The 17228-nt window shown below is 37.8% G+C and overlaps 1 protein-coding gene across 2 annotated transcripts; it reads left to right on the top strand.

Moving 5' to 3' along the window:
• The first annotated feature begins 38 nt into the window (after window positions 1-38).
• Window positions 39-17024, top strand: LOC115221643 (chromosome-associated kinesin KIF4A-like). Of its 2 annotated transcripts, none has more exons than XR_005002804.1 (12): window positions 39-163; window positions 340-423; window positions 955-1071; window positions 2205-2339; window positions 3838-3920; window positions 5697-5746; window positions 5894-5970; window positions 7007-7177; window positions 9032-9115; window positions 10341-10457; window positions 12435-12545; window positions 14687-14842. XR_005002804.1 is itself a non-coding variant. In XM_036510754.1 (12 exons), the coding sequence occupies exons 1-10, from the start codon at window positions 89-91 to the stop codon at window positions 10440-10442; spliced, it is 978 nt and encodes a 325-aa protein (XP_036366647.1). In that variant the 5' UTR covers window positions 39-88; the 3' UTR covers window positions 10443-10457; window positions 12435-12450; window positions 17014-17024. The 2 variants fall into 2 exon arrangements, 1 of the variants encoding a protein (XP_036366647.1); XM_036510754.1 differs by lacking the exon at window positions 14687-14842 and adding an exon at window positions 17014-17024 and having other exon boundaries at window positions 12435-12450.
• Window positions 17025-17228: the final 204 nt, after the last annotated feature.

Genomic DNA, 17228 nt, shown 5'->3' with positions numbered 1-17228 from the left:
ACAAGTAATAATAAATGTCCCCCCATTATAGTTTTGTGGTTCTATTTCTTAGATCCTGAAAACCAACCGAGTTAATCTCATAAAGAAAATGAAGAAAGAAGCTGGCGTTTACCGTAGTTGGAAAATGAAAAAAGATGTGGAAGTTAACAAGCTTCTACAGAATGTAAGATTTTTTTTTTACTCTTCTTATTTTTGTTCTTTTTCTATTGTGTGAATAATACAGCTTATTGCATGTAACTTGGAAATTTTAGATCCGTATTTGTTTAATATTATTTAATGTATTTAATATTTTTAATTATTTAAAAAAAATCTATACTATTTTATCTTCTATTTATATAGGACCGAAAAAGACAATTTGAAATCCAAAAGCTACAAAGAGCTCAAGAAAAGCAGCAGGCCATACTTAAAAGGAAATCTGAAGAGGTTTCTGACTTATTCTTCATAAATTTTCCTTCATTTTTTGTTTTTTCGTTCTAATGTGCACGACTATGAGATTAACATATGAATAGTATTTTACAAAAAAAGAATTGTACTTTTAAAAAGTTTTTTTACTTATTTCAGTCATTGGACTGTAGCCATGCTGAGGCACTGCATTGAAAGCTTTTAGTTAAACTAATTTACCCCGCCGCCCACCGACTTATTTTTAAAGTCTGGTACTTCTCCATTAGACTAGCTAAGGTGCTAAATTGTGGAGGCATGAACAAACCAATACCAGTTTTCAAGCAGTGGTTGAAGATAACACACACACACACACACAATGTGGGCTTCTTTCAGTCTCCACCTACTAGATCCACTCACGAGGCTTTGGTTACCTGGCGTTATAATAGAAGACACTTGCCCAAAGTGCCACACAGAACCCAAGACCATGTGGTAGGAAACGAGACTTCTTAGCACACAACCAAGACAAGATAAGATGATACAATTCTTATTTTGTAAAATACTTATCCTATGTAGGCTGCAGTTGCAAACAAAAGATTAAAAGAGGCATTAAAGAAGCAAGCTCTTGTCAGGAATGATCGCAACAATAATTTTGAAAGATATGACGCTAGTGCAAATGCAACAAAATTAAAGGCATGATGGGTTTTGTTTTTGTTGAATTTTGTATGAATGTAAAAGGAATTTCAGTAATTTAGTTCCTCTCCTGATTGTGAAAGGAACTTTGATATTTAACCCCGAGTCAACCTTGATTGAATAAATGGATGATGAAAGGAATTCTAACTGTGAACCATATCATTTGGAGTTTTTTTTTTTTTTTAACCTATCGATATTTGTGATTTGTTGGTGATTTTGTCGCTTGTTCTAGCAGTTAAAGTGGGTGTGGCTAAATTTGAGTATAAGAATACAACAAAAAGCCTTTTCGCATTTAGATTACTCTGTCAAATTTAATACTTATTTATTGACATTGTTTTGAATTAGTCATGTGTTATCTCGTAGCCTTGAGATTTCAGTGATGCAATTGTTTATATTTAGAATGACATTGTAGGGTGGGTGTGAGAGGATAGATCTGGCCAGTTTGACAATAAAACAGGTAAAATATTCAATCTGGCTCATTTAAATGCTTAAGGATTAACTATTTAATATCCAGTTATAATTTTTTTTTGTTTCTTGTTTCATTTTTTAATGTATAACTTGTAGGATGATCATTATTATCTTTGTTCCTCTATGATTGCATATATAATCTCTTCTTTTATGTATACTTTAAGAAATGTCTTTTTCCAATCTCTGATGTGTTTTTATCTATACGATTGAGTAACAAAAACAAGAAAAAAAGATAAAATGTTTGTATTACTAAAGGCTTTACATGATTATTGTATCAAACATGACAGAGAAAAATGTTAAGAATTTAAGGGTTATTAAACACCCATGTTCTTGTTTAATACCAATAGTTTCCACCTATAGTGAAGTTTTCTACCAACATACACTTTTCTTCTTTACATACACACACACATCTAGTAGAGAATTTGATTATATTGACAAAACAAAGTGTAACTTCTTACAATCGTTACTAAGTTTGGGTGTAACTACTTAGAATTGTAAAAGCTTTTTTTCTTTTGTAATTGTTTCAATGATAACTAAATATATAAACCAATAAAAAGCATTATAAATCAGGAGTTACCTCAGGATCATTTCCTTTATGATGATGTCTATGCATAAATGTTTTTGACAAGAAAGTAATACATATAATCATGTTTATATAATGTTAGACACTATTGGAACAAGAATTGGAAGTGAAAGTTCGAGTCCAGGAAGCAAAATACCACTTAAAGAATTTGGTTGAAGACCGAAAAACTTTGTCTTTGGAGTTGAGGCGCTTGAAAAATTCAGATCCACCTACAAAGGTTGGTGTTTTTTGTTTATAATTTTACTTATAAAGTTTAAAATTTATATTAAGGAATTTAAGGTATAAAGATCTGTATGGAAGAGAATGAGAAATTTAAATGAAGTGATCCCATCTAGCATTTCATGAAAAGTTGTTAGTGTTGCTAAAATATGTAGAACAATCATTCATTCATCTTCTCCACTTGCTATTTCTAGAAGAATCTTGGAGGTAGAGTCCTCAGGCATCCCTTCCATAGGGTCCTATCAGAAGTAACCAAAATAACATGCTTCAGCAGGATTACCAAATATGATGAACTGGCATTGGATGCTATTCAACCAACTCATTCTTTGGTCTACCCATAGGTCCCCTGCCAATTGGCATGGCTTGAAGAATCCATCTTGGGATTCTTTCTTGTAACATTCACTTCGTGCTGGTGACATGTTAGAAGCACCATTTGAGCGTGGCCATTGCCAGTGCCACCTGACTGGCTCCCATGCTGGTGGCACGTAAAAAGCACCCACTACACTCATGGAGTGGTTGGTGTTAGGAAAGGCATCCAGCTGTAGAAACTTTGCCAGATCAGATTGGAGCCTGGTGCAGCCTCTTGGCTTGCCAGTCACCAGTCAAACCGTCCAACCTATGCCAGCATGGAAAGCAGACATTAAACGATGATGATGTCCATGGTGCCAGAGCTGTGACCTCCCAATGTAGAGAAGCAACAGCTCAGCCTGGAGGGAAGGAGGGAGAGACTCCCTGAACCCTTGAGTTATGCATCTTGTCAAGTAACTTTACTCTGAAGAGTAATGTTTGGAAGAATCCCATTTCAGCTAATTGCATTCACAATTCTACTCTTTTTGGTCATTACCTGGCATTCATGACCATAGGGGAGGTTAGGCATGGAAACCAAAATGAAAGTAGTGAGTTTGGCTACTTTGTATTCTTTTAACCAGTTTCTTCCCTTCGGAGGATCAGACACTGGAACTGGCACATTATTGTGCCAACACCTGCAATTCTAGCATCCCATTCAGCTTCATGTTTCCCTGTATTCTTGAGATACTTAAACTTCTCCACTTGTCTCAGTGATTCTTTCTTTTATTCTTTTACTTGTTTCACACTCTGGGATGCGGCCATGCTTGGGCACTGTTTCAAAGGGTTTAAGTTGAATGAAGTAATCCCAGTGCTTTTTTTTTTTTTTTTAAGCCTGTTATTCTGTCAGTCACTTAGGTCGAACTGCTAAGTTATGGGGATGTAAACAAACCAGTACTGGTTGTCAAGTAGTAGTGGTGAGACAAATACAAAGATGCACACACACGCTAATATGATGGGGGTTATTCAGTCTGCATCTGCCAAATTCACTCAATGCATCAGTTCATGGCTATAGATGAAACTTGCATAAGATGGCACGCAGTGGCACTGAACTCCAAATCCTGTAGTTGGGAATTAAACTTCTTACCACACAGCCAAGCTGCACCTTATGTAAAAATTAAAAAAAAAATTTTAATGAATTCCATTTTCAGAAACGTATAACAACTGATGGTGATGGCAGTCCAAAGGAGGTGAACATTAGTATCATAAAGTTAACTGATGAAATTAATGACAGGTTTGTGTTTGTATGTTAATTTTCTGAATGCTAATGTTACTATATTTCTGTTAAAATGTATTGTTTTCATTCCATTTTGTTTTCAAAACCGATGAAGAATTTAGTAAACTAACTACGAGGTGCATTCCAGAATTTTTGAGACTTTTTTAGGAGGGACACTTATTAATTTCAAAGAAATACAAAACACTATTCTCCTTCAAAGTAGTATCATCTCCCTTCAATGCTCTTGCAACTCTCCAGCCCCTTTGTGTAGAACTTCAGGGTGAAGATGTCAGGACCCTTGTTGCAGCTTCCTCCAGTTTGGGGAACAACCAAAAGTCACAGGGAGCAAGGTCTGGGTTGCACGGAGAGCGAGGGACAGTTTTGATGTCCATCTCTGCCAGGATAGAATTATGGACTGGTGCATTGTCCTGATGGAAAGTGCTCTGGCATTTTGCAACAAAATCTCTTCCTAAATCCCGCCAAACCACCACAAGGCACTTTTTGTTGAGGAAACCTAGTGGATGTAGATGATGCTATTTGCTGTTGCTTTTGAAAAGCAGGGATCATAACAAGCTTCCTGGTGGACTTGCTTTCTCTGGCCTTCCATTGGGCACTGTGCCTCTTGGTCGCTGGATCATAGCAGTAGATCCAGATTTCGTCACAGCTCACCTGAGACTCAAGTGCTCTTCGTTTGGAGTTAATGAGCTCAACCATCTCCCTGCTGTCACCAATGCTTTATTCCTTCTGTTCATCAGTGTGCACCTCAAGAACAAGCTTTGCACAAATTTTACTCGCGTTCAGATCTTCATGAATAGTCCTGTGTTCACTTGCTACACCAATTCCAAACTATATGCTTCTTGTCATTGTTCCTCACCTTAAAGAGCTTTGATGCACTTGTGCCAGCAAAAAGCAAATGCTCAGCTCATACATGTTAATCCATGACCAGTCTGGAGCATTTCATAATTTTCTGTAGCATTTTTGCCTAGTTTTAACACAAAACATGGTAAGCTTCCAAATGGTCATGTCTCAACTGTATTCTGCAAACCAGTCAGCAGTGTTTTGTAGGGTGTGTTCAAAATACTGCTACAGCCATCTCCTTCAATCTGGAATAATAAAAAAAAAAAAAGTTGGTGGCAGGTCAGCTTATTAGATGTATCATAATGATATACAGAAATTCAATAATGCAATATAGTTACAATTGTCGCTCCTGAAAAAATCTCAAAACTTCTGGAATGCACCATTGTGTTTGTGTGTCCTTGTTTTGACATTGTTTGGTAGTTGTGAATGAGGGCTACCATCAAAATAAGCAGTCATTCTCCAATATTCTGTCAGAAATTGATGCCTTTTTTAAAAATCTTGTTGCTGGGGCACCACATTGAACTGTATCAACCCCAGTACTTTTTTGTTTTTAAAACCTGGTACTTATTCTATTAGTCTCTTTGGCTGAACTGCTAAGTTACAAAGGTGTAAACACAAACACCAGTTGTGGAGTGGGGTGAGGAGACAAAACATGCATGTAGATATACATATATATATATACGACGGGCTTCTTTCAGTTTCCGTCTACCAAATCCATTCACAAGGCTTTGGTTGGCCTAAGGCTATAGTATAAGACACTTGCCCATGGTGCCACACAGTGGGTCTGAACTTGGAACCATGTGGTTTGGAAGCAAGTTTCTTACCACACAGCCATGCCTGCTTATACATAATTCTGTGGATATGTAATATGAATCTAAATTCCTTTATATTCTTAAACTTATTGCTATTTTCAATACTATTTCGCATATATTATAGAAATGTTCAAATTGCCACTCTTCAATCAGAAATCCAAGAGGCAGAAAATGGTAAGAATTAATTCTGATTTCTTTTATTTTTTTGTTATTCCAGTCATAATTTTTTCTTTCTATAAATTTAATTTTTCTTACATATATTTATTGCAGACATTAATATTTTACCTTTTCTCTAAAATCTTGACAAATTCTTTCTTTTAGATAAATTCAAAGGATGTGTTGAAACAATCCGTAGCATCAACGATTCTAAAGTTCTTTTGAACTTTTTAATTGAGAAGGTAAGATTTTTATATTTTTCTTATCTCAACCGTTTAGATTTCAGATTATTCTGTCCAATGTGACGCTTATTTATCCACATTGTGTTGAATCAATCATGTATTTGTTTAGTGTTAGAATGGCACTGTAAGTTTGGTGTGATATGCCAGATCTGAGCATAAAATAAGCAGGCTATATGAGTTGGATCTGATCCTCCACATAAAATAGGTGGAATATTTGAGCTGGATGTAGCCAATGTAAATGCTAAAAAGTTAAAAGGGGATATATATCATCATCATCAACACTCTGAGAGTGTAGTGGGTGCTTTTACGTGTCACCGGCATGAGGGCCAGTTTGGTGGTACTGGCAATGGCCACACCCAAATGGTGCTATTTACATGCCACCTGCACAGGAACCAGTCCAGCGGTAGTGGCGACGACCTCGCACAAATATTTCACATGCCACCAGCACAAGTGCTAGTAAGGCGACGCGGTAATGATCACACTTGAATGGTGTGCTTAACATGCCATATATATAAATAAATGTATGTGTATTTTTTCACTGTTTACAAATAACATGGGAAAAATAAATAAACAGTTACCAGGGTAGCAAAAATTCACACAAGTACCAAGGATATAACAGCCTACTTATAAAGGTAGAAACTCCAGGTTTTGGTGAAATGTTTTTATATAACATAGATAAATAAATAAATGGAGTTAAATGCAGGTGTTATTGAAATCTTTAATGATTTTAATAACATCTGCATTTAACTCCATTTATTTATTTATCTCTATATATATATATTCACTCACAATTTAGTAGTTCTCTACAAAACATGCTTCTTATTGAAGTAAATATTTATATATAGCTAGAATGGCAATAATTTTCCATCTAACTTCAAGTTTTCAGTTCCTTTAAGACAGATTTTAACACAGTCCACTCGACTGTTGGTTTTTTATTTATTTATTTATTTATTGCAATGTCACTTGCAGGTGAATTAATGTCTTGTAATTTTTCATATTCTCATGCAGTCACATTAATTAAATCTCTTTCATGCAGAGTATCAAAGAACGGATTGACCACAATAATGACAAGTCTACTGTAAAAGACCTTAAAAATAATTATGTGGAAGCTATCAAAGAGAAAGACTCAAGTGAAATGAAAGTGAAATCATTACAAAATCAGCATGAATCAAGTCTTGTGGACTTGCAGCAGAAATATGAAAGCAAGGTAACTTTTAAATTATTAATCCGAAAACACATGTAAGTACTTACATATGTATGTGTGCACAAATGTTGGTGCCCCAGCATGGCCACAGCTCATGAGCTGAAACTAGATAAATTAAAAAAAAAAAAGCACAAACTTAAACTCATTGTTATTACATCATCGTCATCATCATCATTGTTTTATTGTTCACTTTTTCGTTCTTATGAGTTGGACGAAGTTTAGTTTAGGCAGATTTTCTACAGCCAGACGCCCTTTGGTGTTGCCAACTCTCACCTGTTTTCAAATAAGGTATTATATCTATCCATGGCCAATCATGTTCTTGCAGAATATTGGAAATGAAACATGCTGCTATGTGAAACAACAACAAGCATTTATGATTAACATGCAATATCAAGTCAAGGAGATACGAGCATACATGTTTGTACAGGCATACATTCTAACACACGTTTCAGCTTCTGTGTATCTAGGCCACTTACAAGGCATTGGATGGTCCAGATGATGCTTGCCCATGGTGCCACCCAATGGGACTGAACTTAAAATCACGTGTTTGAGAAGTGTACTTCTTAACCACACAGCCATGTTATCTATAATATAAATTGGACATGGGCAATCGTTGTATTCTTTCTTGTCTTGAGGTTCACAGCCAAACGGCTTGGTGGATTCGCGTGAAAAATGGCTCACATGTGGGGACAGGTGCATAGATTGGAATGCAGTTTGTATTTTTTTCCTAGTCCCCATACTTACTGAGAAAATTGATTAAAACTTTTCTAATGGAATTCCCCCTCTTTCTTTCGCCATAAAAACAACCAGTTATTTAGAAGCTGTTTTCTGACAGGGTGGGGTCAGGAAATGTTCATATAGCAGGGGACCCAAAATGATAAGGTTGAGAAATGTTGTTATAGATTATGCCTAATCGAAAACGATTATATATATATATATATATATACGAGCAGCTAAGCTCGTATGGTCTGTTTGGATGATGTGGCTGTGATCGTTTTCGATTAGGCGTAATCTATAACACCGTTTCTGAACCTTATCATTTTGTATGTAGGACTACATAACTCAATGAGTCTTTTCTTTTGGGACATGTGGCTGTTATTTTTAACAGGTCAATCTACCCACTTAGAATCTGGTGTGTATCACAGTATGGGGGAAACAAACACTGATTGTGTCAAGCAGTGTGGGTGAGCACACATGATAGGCTTCTTAGCAATTTCTGACTCCCAGAGCATCGTTCAGTCTGGGGCTGTAGCAGAAGGCACTTGACTGAGGTGTTGTGCAGTGGTACTGAACCTGAAACCATATGGTTGGTAAAATGAGCTTTGTAACCACATGGCCATACCTGTATTTGATCATTATCATCAGTTTATATCCATTTTCCGTGCTGGCATGGGTTGGATGGTTTGACAACAGCTGGCAAGACCAAGGGCAACACTTGGTTCCATATTCTGTTTTGGTATGGTTTCATCATCATCATCATCGTTTAACGTCCGTTTTCCAGACGTTAAACGATGATGATGATGATAAAACCATACCAAAACAGAATATGGAACCAAGTGTTGCTCTTGGTCTTGCCAGCTCCTGTCAAACCATCCAACCCATGCTCGCTTTCATTGTTTGGATATCCTTCCTAACTCTTTACAGAGTGTACAGGGTGCTTTTTATGTGGTACAAGCTCTGACATGACTACCTAGTACCCTGCAAGCCAAGAACTCCTCAACTGGGATAGGGAGAGTGGCATTTAAGATGGTATGGCTTTGTGCTAGTTGAAAGATTTGAGGTATAGAGAGGACAGATGTAGATGTTGTCTGTGGCAGTTTTTAACAAATGGTAAGTTTGAATTTGTTTAAATTACAGATATCGTTTTTACTAAAACAACTGCAAAATGGGTCAGAGGAAGAAGAGAGCCCAGTGCCAAATGGTGTACACGGAGCACATAATGTTAGTAGTTATTTTTCTTTTTTCTGTTTCTCTTTTAACCGTTTAGCTTTCAAATTTCTTTGTCCAATTTATTTGTTTCTTTATTGCCCACAAGGGGCTAAACATAGAGGGGACAAACAAGGACAGACAAACGGATTAAGTCGATTACATCGACCCCAGTGCGTAACTGGTACTTAATTTATCGACCCCGAAAGGATGAAAGGCAAAGTCGACCTCGGCGGAATTTGAACTCAGAACGCAACGACAGACGCAATACCGCTAAGCATTTCACCCGGTGTGCTAACGTTTCTGCCAGCTCGCCACCTTTGTCCAATTTATTGCTTCTTTCTTCACATTGTTTTGGAATTAATCATGCATTATTTCATGGCTTCAAGACTTCAATGGTGCTTGTATATTTTTAGAATGACATTGTAGGTACGTGTGAGAGGTTGAATCTGGTCAGTTTTAACTTAGAACAGGTAGAATATTTTTGCTGGATATGGCTAGTTTAAATGCTTAAGGTTTAAATATTTCCTCAAATATTTCTTATTTTTCAACTTAGCTGATATTAATTACAATTTGAATTGTGTGATATATTAAAAAATAGACTCCTTGCAATGTTTTTGTACTAGAAATGAAGTTAATTTTTTTATGTCCCAGGGAGACTGGTGTCTGTGACTAATGCCACTTTACTATGTCATTTAGTCTTTTGGGGCTTAAAGATTTTAAATGATATTTTGATGACAAAATTTCAGCATTTAGATGTCATCATCCACTTTCTCTTGGTTGCATGAATTGGACTGGAATTATGGTGGTAGATTTTTCTATGACCGGATGCCCTTCCTGTCACAAACCTTTGCCTTTTCTAAGCAAGCTAATATTTCACCAAGCCCAGGCATATTTTTGCACAATACTGGAAATGAATGTTTTAACAATCATGTGATGTTAAGAGAGGCACTTGCACACACTGATATTTCTTCATGTTTATGTCTTAGGAGATAAACTCACAAGGCTTTGGTTGGCCTGGGGCTATAAGACACTTGCCTAAGGTATGGTTGAACCCAAAATTGGTTGGGAAGCAAACTTCTCAATCACACAGCTACATCTGTATTTATCTATGGATGGATAATTAAATAAAAAAATTCGTTATCAAAGACTAAATTTGGAAAGTATATATCAAATAATGATAATAAAAGTTTAAATTTTCATATTTATTGACTATTTTTGTATATCTATTTCTTTTTAGACCTTTTTTGTTCCTGACACTCTAGATGTTTTAGATAATGACCCAGACTATCACCCTGATAGCTCGATGGAATTCGACACACCTTATATGAAAGTGACCTAGAAACAAGCAAAACCTGTGAGTTTAGAATTTTTCAAAATTTACACTTCATATTTGGCTGTAATCAACTCTGGCTATTACACACATTCTGTCAGGAATTCTTTATGCTTGTGATTTTTTTTTTTTTTTTTTTCTGTAATTTACACAGTTTTATGTGATGCTTATTTCCATTTGTCATAATTTATGAAATTATGGCTTGAGTCAGTCTTCACAAATGATGGATGCTTAAGGTCTAATACTAGTAAATGGAGGAGTTTTGGTAGTTTAGATTATCTCCCCTTCTCACATGGTGCTGGTCTTAAATTACTATTTGGTAATTGTGGCACATCCTCTAGAAGCAGAGAATTTTAATAAATCAAGAATTTATATTGTATGGTATTTGATATACCCATATTTGTCTACAATGTACATATACATGCTACTGGCTTCAATTATTTCTCTTGGCTCACTTTTTGTTTAGATTAAGAAACAACCTAAAAGCATTCCTTACCCCCCCCCCCACTTCACAGTGTAAAGGATAGAGGAGAAAATAACGAAAATGGTATTTCTTTTCTTTTTAATTTACTTGAGTCAGAAAAGAATGCTTGGTGCCCATTTTCTCTTGCAGACCCTTCAAGACCACTGGTTCTTAACTTTTTTTTTAGCACTCCTTTTTAAGTAGTTGTTATGCCTAGTTCTCATCTAAGTGATGTTTGAGGTATCACAACTTACTTAACTGAACAGAGATGATAATCTTACTCTAAAAGTGGATTGTATAAGCTTTTAACAGTGAAAGGATCAAAAAATTGATAAAGACACAAGTTGTAAATTTACATTATACAAGTTAGTGACTTCCCTGTACCAGATGAGGTCTCATTTTATTTTAATAACCATTACTAGGTTTATTATGTATAATATAATTACTACTATTGGTAGAATTTAGTATGTTTATTATGTTACCTCACTGCACCTCCTTGGAGGTGGGATAACCTTCTTTGAGAACCTCTGCTCTGTACAGATATAAATTAATGTCTGAATAAGGAGGAAATCCTAGACAATTGCTTTCCTGGTAGTGAAATGTTCCAGCAACGTACAGCAAGAGTTGTGGGGAAACGACCATAGATTATCGTATTGGGAAAGGGTCCAGTACCAGCTTTCATGACATTTTCTTGTTGGAATTTAAAATTTTCTCTGGAGATCTAACTGAGTTTTGTAATATTAAAAGGATTATTCTTGATAAATAATATTCGTTTAACCCTTTTGATACCAACCCAGCTGAAACTGCCTCTGGCTCTGTGGTACAAATGTCTTGTTGCCATAAATTTTGAATTAAAATCTTCCGCCAAACCTTAGTCTCAATTTATGTTCCTAACACTAGCTTAATAATAACTAAGTTATTTTACTAAATTCTTTGTTATATCTGAAATAATTGAAAGAAACACAGAGCATCTCAACAGAAATTTGGTAACAAAAGGGTTAAATGAATGTATGTACTGTGTTGTTTGCAATATTCTGTGAAATTAAATATTTTTAGGCAATTGTTTGCAAGTTAAACTTGCAATGTTATTAGAGTTGGTTAGAATTTGTACATATGACTTGAAAAAAAAGGGTTTGATATCAAAAAGGGCAGAGATTAAGGAGTAGTGATAGGGCAGAGAATTCGAAGAATGATAAAGGTAGGAAGATGAAAGGGTATTAGGAATGTATAGGTGGAGAAATGAAAAGATATCCAAAGCATGTGGGTTGAGAAGTGAGAGGGTGTTGGGGGTATATGGACATGGTGTTGGGGGTATATGGACATGGTGTTGGGGAGCTATTGGGAAAAGTGGGTGGAGAAACACAAATATTAGAAAATAGATAGAGGTAAAAGCCTATTGGGAGTAAGTGGAGAGAATGGTTAAAAGATATCAAGTGTAAGTGGGTGGAGCAATAAAAGCATATTGGGAATAATTGTCAAATTCTGAAGTGAGGAGATATATTTTTCTCATTAGAACTTTTTTTGTTTTTCTTTTTCAGTTGAAAAGTTGCAGGTGTTTACTCAGTAAATGCAAATCCAAAGTTTGCCCATGTTTCAAGAAGACAGCGTTCTGTTTGCCTTCATGTTCTTGTGCTAATTGTGAAAATAAGGTATTTTAATTATTATTGTTGTTGTTGTTGTTGTTGTTTGGGGTAAAGCGGAGAGCTGGCAGAATCGTTAGCATGCCAAGCAAAATGCTTAGTGGTATTTCGTCTGCTGCTACACCCTGAGTTCAATTTCCGTCAAGGTTGACTTTACCTTTCGTCCTTTCAAGATCTATAAATTAAGTACTGGTGGAACACTGAGGTTGATGTAATCAATTAGCCCCTTGACCCCGAACTCCAGGCCTTGTGTCTTTAGTAGAAAGGATTATTATTGTTTGGAATGAAATGCTCCTGAGGTCAATTTTGCCTTTCATTGTTTGGGGCGGGGTGTGGGGTCAATAAAATAAATACCAGTGGGGCACTGGGATCAGTGTAATCAACCTCTCCACCCCTCAAATTTCAGGCTTTGTGTCAAAATAAGGATAGTTATTATTAGAGTCCAAACCCCACCAAGTTGGCTTTAACCATTCATCCTTTTTTTGGGGTGGGGGTGGAGAGAGTTGATAAAATAGTACTAATTGCAAACTGGATCAGTCATCATCATCATCATCATCGTTTAACATCTTTTTTCCATGCTGGCATGGGTTGGACGGTTCGACTGGGGTCTGGCAAGCCAGGAGGCTGCACCAGGCTCCAGTCTGATCTGGTAGTGTTTCTATAGCTGGATGCCCTTCCTAACGCCAACCACTCCAAGAGTGTAGTGGGTGCTTTTTACATGCCACTGGCACGGAAACCAGTCAATGCAGCGCTGCCATCGGCCACGTTCTGATGGTGCTTTTTACATTCCACCGGCATTTGATTTTGGTTTTGATGTACTTGACTCAATAGGTCTCCTCAAGCATGGCATGTCACCCTACAATCCAAGGTACTTTTGAGTTGGCTGGTTATGCGACACTGGTGTAGGTTACAGCTGTGAACTCACTTTATTTGCTGGGTCTTCTCAGTCACAGGTTTCAGTCTTTTGTCTTTGCCTCTGTGAGGCCCAACGTTTGAAGGTCATGCTTGACCACCTCATTACATGTCTTCCTGGGTATACCTCTACCCCAGATTCCTTGAACTGTTTGGGAGTGGCACTTCTTCACACATCTCTCCTCATCCATCCGTAGTACATGACATTACACATCCAGTGAATCATGCTAGCTTCATTTCTTTCAAGCCTACGCATGTCTTCAGCAGTTACGGCCCATGTTTCACTACCGTGAAGCATTGCAGTTCATATACATGCATCGTACAATCTACCTTTCACTCTGAGCGAGAGGCCCTTTGTCACCAGCAGGGGTAGAAGCTTTCTGAACTTTGCCCAGGCTATTCTTATTCTAGTGGCAATGCTCTCCCATGTACAGCTCCTAGTGGCTAAAAGTGGTTCATAGTGACTAGATGTATGGAGGACTCTTAGTTGATAAATGTATGGTAGACCTCCAGTGGCTAGATGTGTATCTTGGACTCATAGTAGATAGAAATATGAGGAACCCATAGTGGCTAGATGTGTATCTTGGACTCTTATTAGATAGATGTATGAGGAGCCCATAGTGACTAAATGTATGATTAACTTCTGGTGGCTGGCTGTGTATGATGGACTCTTTTGTGACAAGATGTAGTGGACTCCCAGAGACTAGATGTGTCTGATGGACTCTTAGTTAATAGATGTATGATGGACTCTTAGCAGACAGATGTTTCATGGTTAACTCCTAGTGACACACACACACATGATAAGCTTCTTTCATTTTCCATCTGCGAGATGCACTCACAAGGCTTTGGTTGACCCAGGCTATTGTAGAAGACGAGTATCTGAGGTGCCATGCAGTGGGACTGAACTCTGCATGGCCACACCTTTGCTTGATTGTAGATATTTGAAAAAAGAAAAGAAAAAGGTCTGAATAAGAACTATTTCTGGTGTACACTGTTTGAATGTGATGGAATTGACAGTATTGGGTTGGAGATGTTTTGGGATTTGTTAACCCATACTGTGGTGGAGAGTGAGTGTGCTGCATGAAATTTGGAAAGAAAGGAAAATGGCAAATGTAGAGTGGTTCTTCTTTATCCTTTCCTTCTACACCATTACCTATGAATGATTAATTGTGCCAGTTGTGTTTTTATAATGATTTTTCAATTAAATATTGACAACGTTCTTCTTTCTGTTCTTTCAGCCGACATCTGTATTTGACTCATCCACCAGCGATGTGGACAACGAAAATGAAGACAGACTGATAGAATAAGTACTAGAATCGATTCAGTCAACTAAAAATTCTTCAAAGCAGTGCCCCAGCATGGCCACAGTCTAATGATTGAAACAAGTAAAAGATAAAAGACATATATCTTTATAGGTGCAGCAGTGGCTATATGGTAAGTAGCTTGCTTACCAACCACATGGTTCTGGGTTCAGTCCCACTGTGTGGCACCTTGAGTAAGTGTTTTCTTCTATAGCCTCGGGCCGACCAAAGCTTTGTACGTGGATTTGGTAGATGGAAACTGAAAGAAGCCCGTCTTGCGTATGTGTGTGTGTGTGTGTATTTGTTATTTGTGTCTGTGTTTGTCCCTCCACCATCACTTGACAACCAATGCTGCTTTTGCTGAACTTATCAGTTCAGCAAAAGAGACTGATAGAATGAGTACTAGGCTTACAAAGAATAAGTCCTGGGGTCGATTTGTTTGACTAAAGGAGGTGCTCCAGCATGGCTGCAGTCAAATGACTGAAACAAATAAAAGAGTAAAAGTCATATATTTATATATGCAAATTTTATGTGCCTAGAGCGTTACACTCACAAGGTGGTGTATAGTTACATGCTTGATCCTGGAACCCCTTTACTCTAAGCTTGTCTTAGCCTTTTACTTGACTCAGTTGTTGGGCTTTGGTCATGCGTGGGCACTTGCCTTGAATGGTATTTACTCGAACAAATCAACCCCAGTACTTACTTTTTCATTTTGTGCCTGCTACTTATTCAGTCGGCCTCTTATGCTGAACCGCTAAGTTATGGGGCTGTAAATAAACTAACACCCATTGTCAAGTGGTAGTGGAGGACAGACACAAACGCAAACACATGGACATATATATATATTCACATGATGGGCTTTTTTCAGTTTCTATCTACCAAATACAGTGACAAAGCTTTGGATGGCCCAGAGCTATAGTAGGAGACACTTGTTCAAAGTGCCACATAGTGGGACTGAACCCAGAATCACATGATTGTGAAGTAAACATTCAGAGTTGATCAATTACTCTTTTACTTGTTTCAGTCATTTGACTGTGGCCATGCTGGAGCACCGCCTTCAGTCGAAGAAATCAAGCCCAAGACTTATTCTTTTAAGTCTAGTACTTATTCTATTGGTCTCTTTTGCCGAACCGCTAAGTTACGGAGATGTAAACACACCAGTTGTCCTCAGTGGGGTTTGTCACACAGCCATCCTTGTTACATCCCTCCTACTACTACTGCACACTCTATATTTTCCTGTCAGCATTATATTTCTACTTCCTGCTTTTATATCAATGATTCAAATCTTAAGAACCAAGAAATATTCCTACAACGAATGAGGAACTTTTTGCAAAATTTTGGATTCTCCTCCATGGTCTCTACCACTTGTATTTCAATTACCATCATCTGTTTACTCTACGAGTACCTATACAAAGACCAGTGGTTGAGTACCTGGTACTCTCATATCTCCAACACCACTCAACAGGACACTCTGCGTTCCCCTGCTCATCCTGCCCACCTCCAGCGGCAACAACCCTGTTTCTTTGTGTTCATATTAAAATATACAGTTGTATATATCCACGCGCTTCTTCCTGCCATTTTTTTACTCAACTCGAAAACTTTTCTTATGTGGAAGAAGATATATCTTGATAAACTGCGGCTTTAATTATATATATATATATATATATATATATATATATATATAAACAGAACAGGAAAATAGAAGTTTTTGGTATTATTTATTCTCTATTACACATTAATGAGGATACAGCTGGGTTTTACCCTAAATACTTATATAATCATCATCATCATCATCATTTAACGTCCGCTTTCCATGCTAGCATGGGTTGGACGGTTCAACTAGGGTCTGGGGAGCCCGAAACCTGCACCAGTCCAGTCAGATCTGGCAGTGTTTCTACAGCTGGATGCCCTTCCTAACGCCAACCACTCCGAGAGTGTAGTGGGTGATTTTATGTGCCACCGACACAGGTGCCAGACGAGGCTGGCAGACGGCCACGCTCGGATGGTGTTTTTATGTGCCACCGACACAGGTGCCGGATGAGGCTGGCAAACGGCCACGATCGGATGGTGCTTGTTACGTGCCCACAGCACGGAGGCCAGTCGATGCGGTACTGGCTACGGCCACGTTCGGATGGTTTTATTGTGTGCCACGTGCCACTGGTACCACAAAGATACAAATTCCATTGATGTTCATCTATTTTGATTTGTTTTGATTTGATTTTCACTTGCCTCAACAGGTCTTCACAAGTGTCACAAGAAGGAAGGTATGCACAGGTGGACTGACTACGTCCCAGGTAGGGGCCATGGGTTATGGCCTGACTAGTCTTGCCGGGTCTTCGGATGTTGTTTTATGTGCCACCGACACAGGTGCTAGATGAGGCTGGCGAACGGCCACGATCGGATGGTGTTTGTCATGTGCCCACCGCACTGACTACAGCACTGATGGATTTCTTGTGTGCCACAGGCACTGGTACCACAA

Source organism: Octopus sinensis, linkage group LG18 (genome assembly GCF_006345805.1).
Source record: "Octopus sinensis linkage group LG18, ASM634580v1, whole genome shotgun sequence".
Lineage (NCBI taxonomy): Eukaryota > Metazoa > Mollusca > Cephalopoda > Octopoda > Octopodidae > Octopus > Octopus sinensis.
The sequence above is the reverse complement of the archived record's forward strand: the minus strand, read 5'-3'. Positions and strand labels throughout refer to the sequence as shown.

Excerpts from the sequence above, each read along its gene's own strand:
- LOC115221643 (XM_036510754.1), top strand. The coding sequence starts at position 89 with ATGAAGAAAGAAGCTGGCGTTTACCGTAGTTGGAAAATGAAAAAAGAT. Across the intron at positions 1,072-2,204 it reads CAAATGCAACAAAATTAAAG|ACACTATTGGAACAAGAATT; the intron begins GCATGATGGGTT and ends ATATAATGTTAG. Across the intron at positions 7,178-9,031 it reads AGCAGAAATATGAAAGCAAG|ATATCGTTTTTACTAAAACA; the intron begins GTAACTTTTAAA and ends TTTAAATTACAG.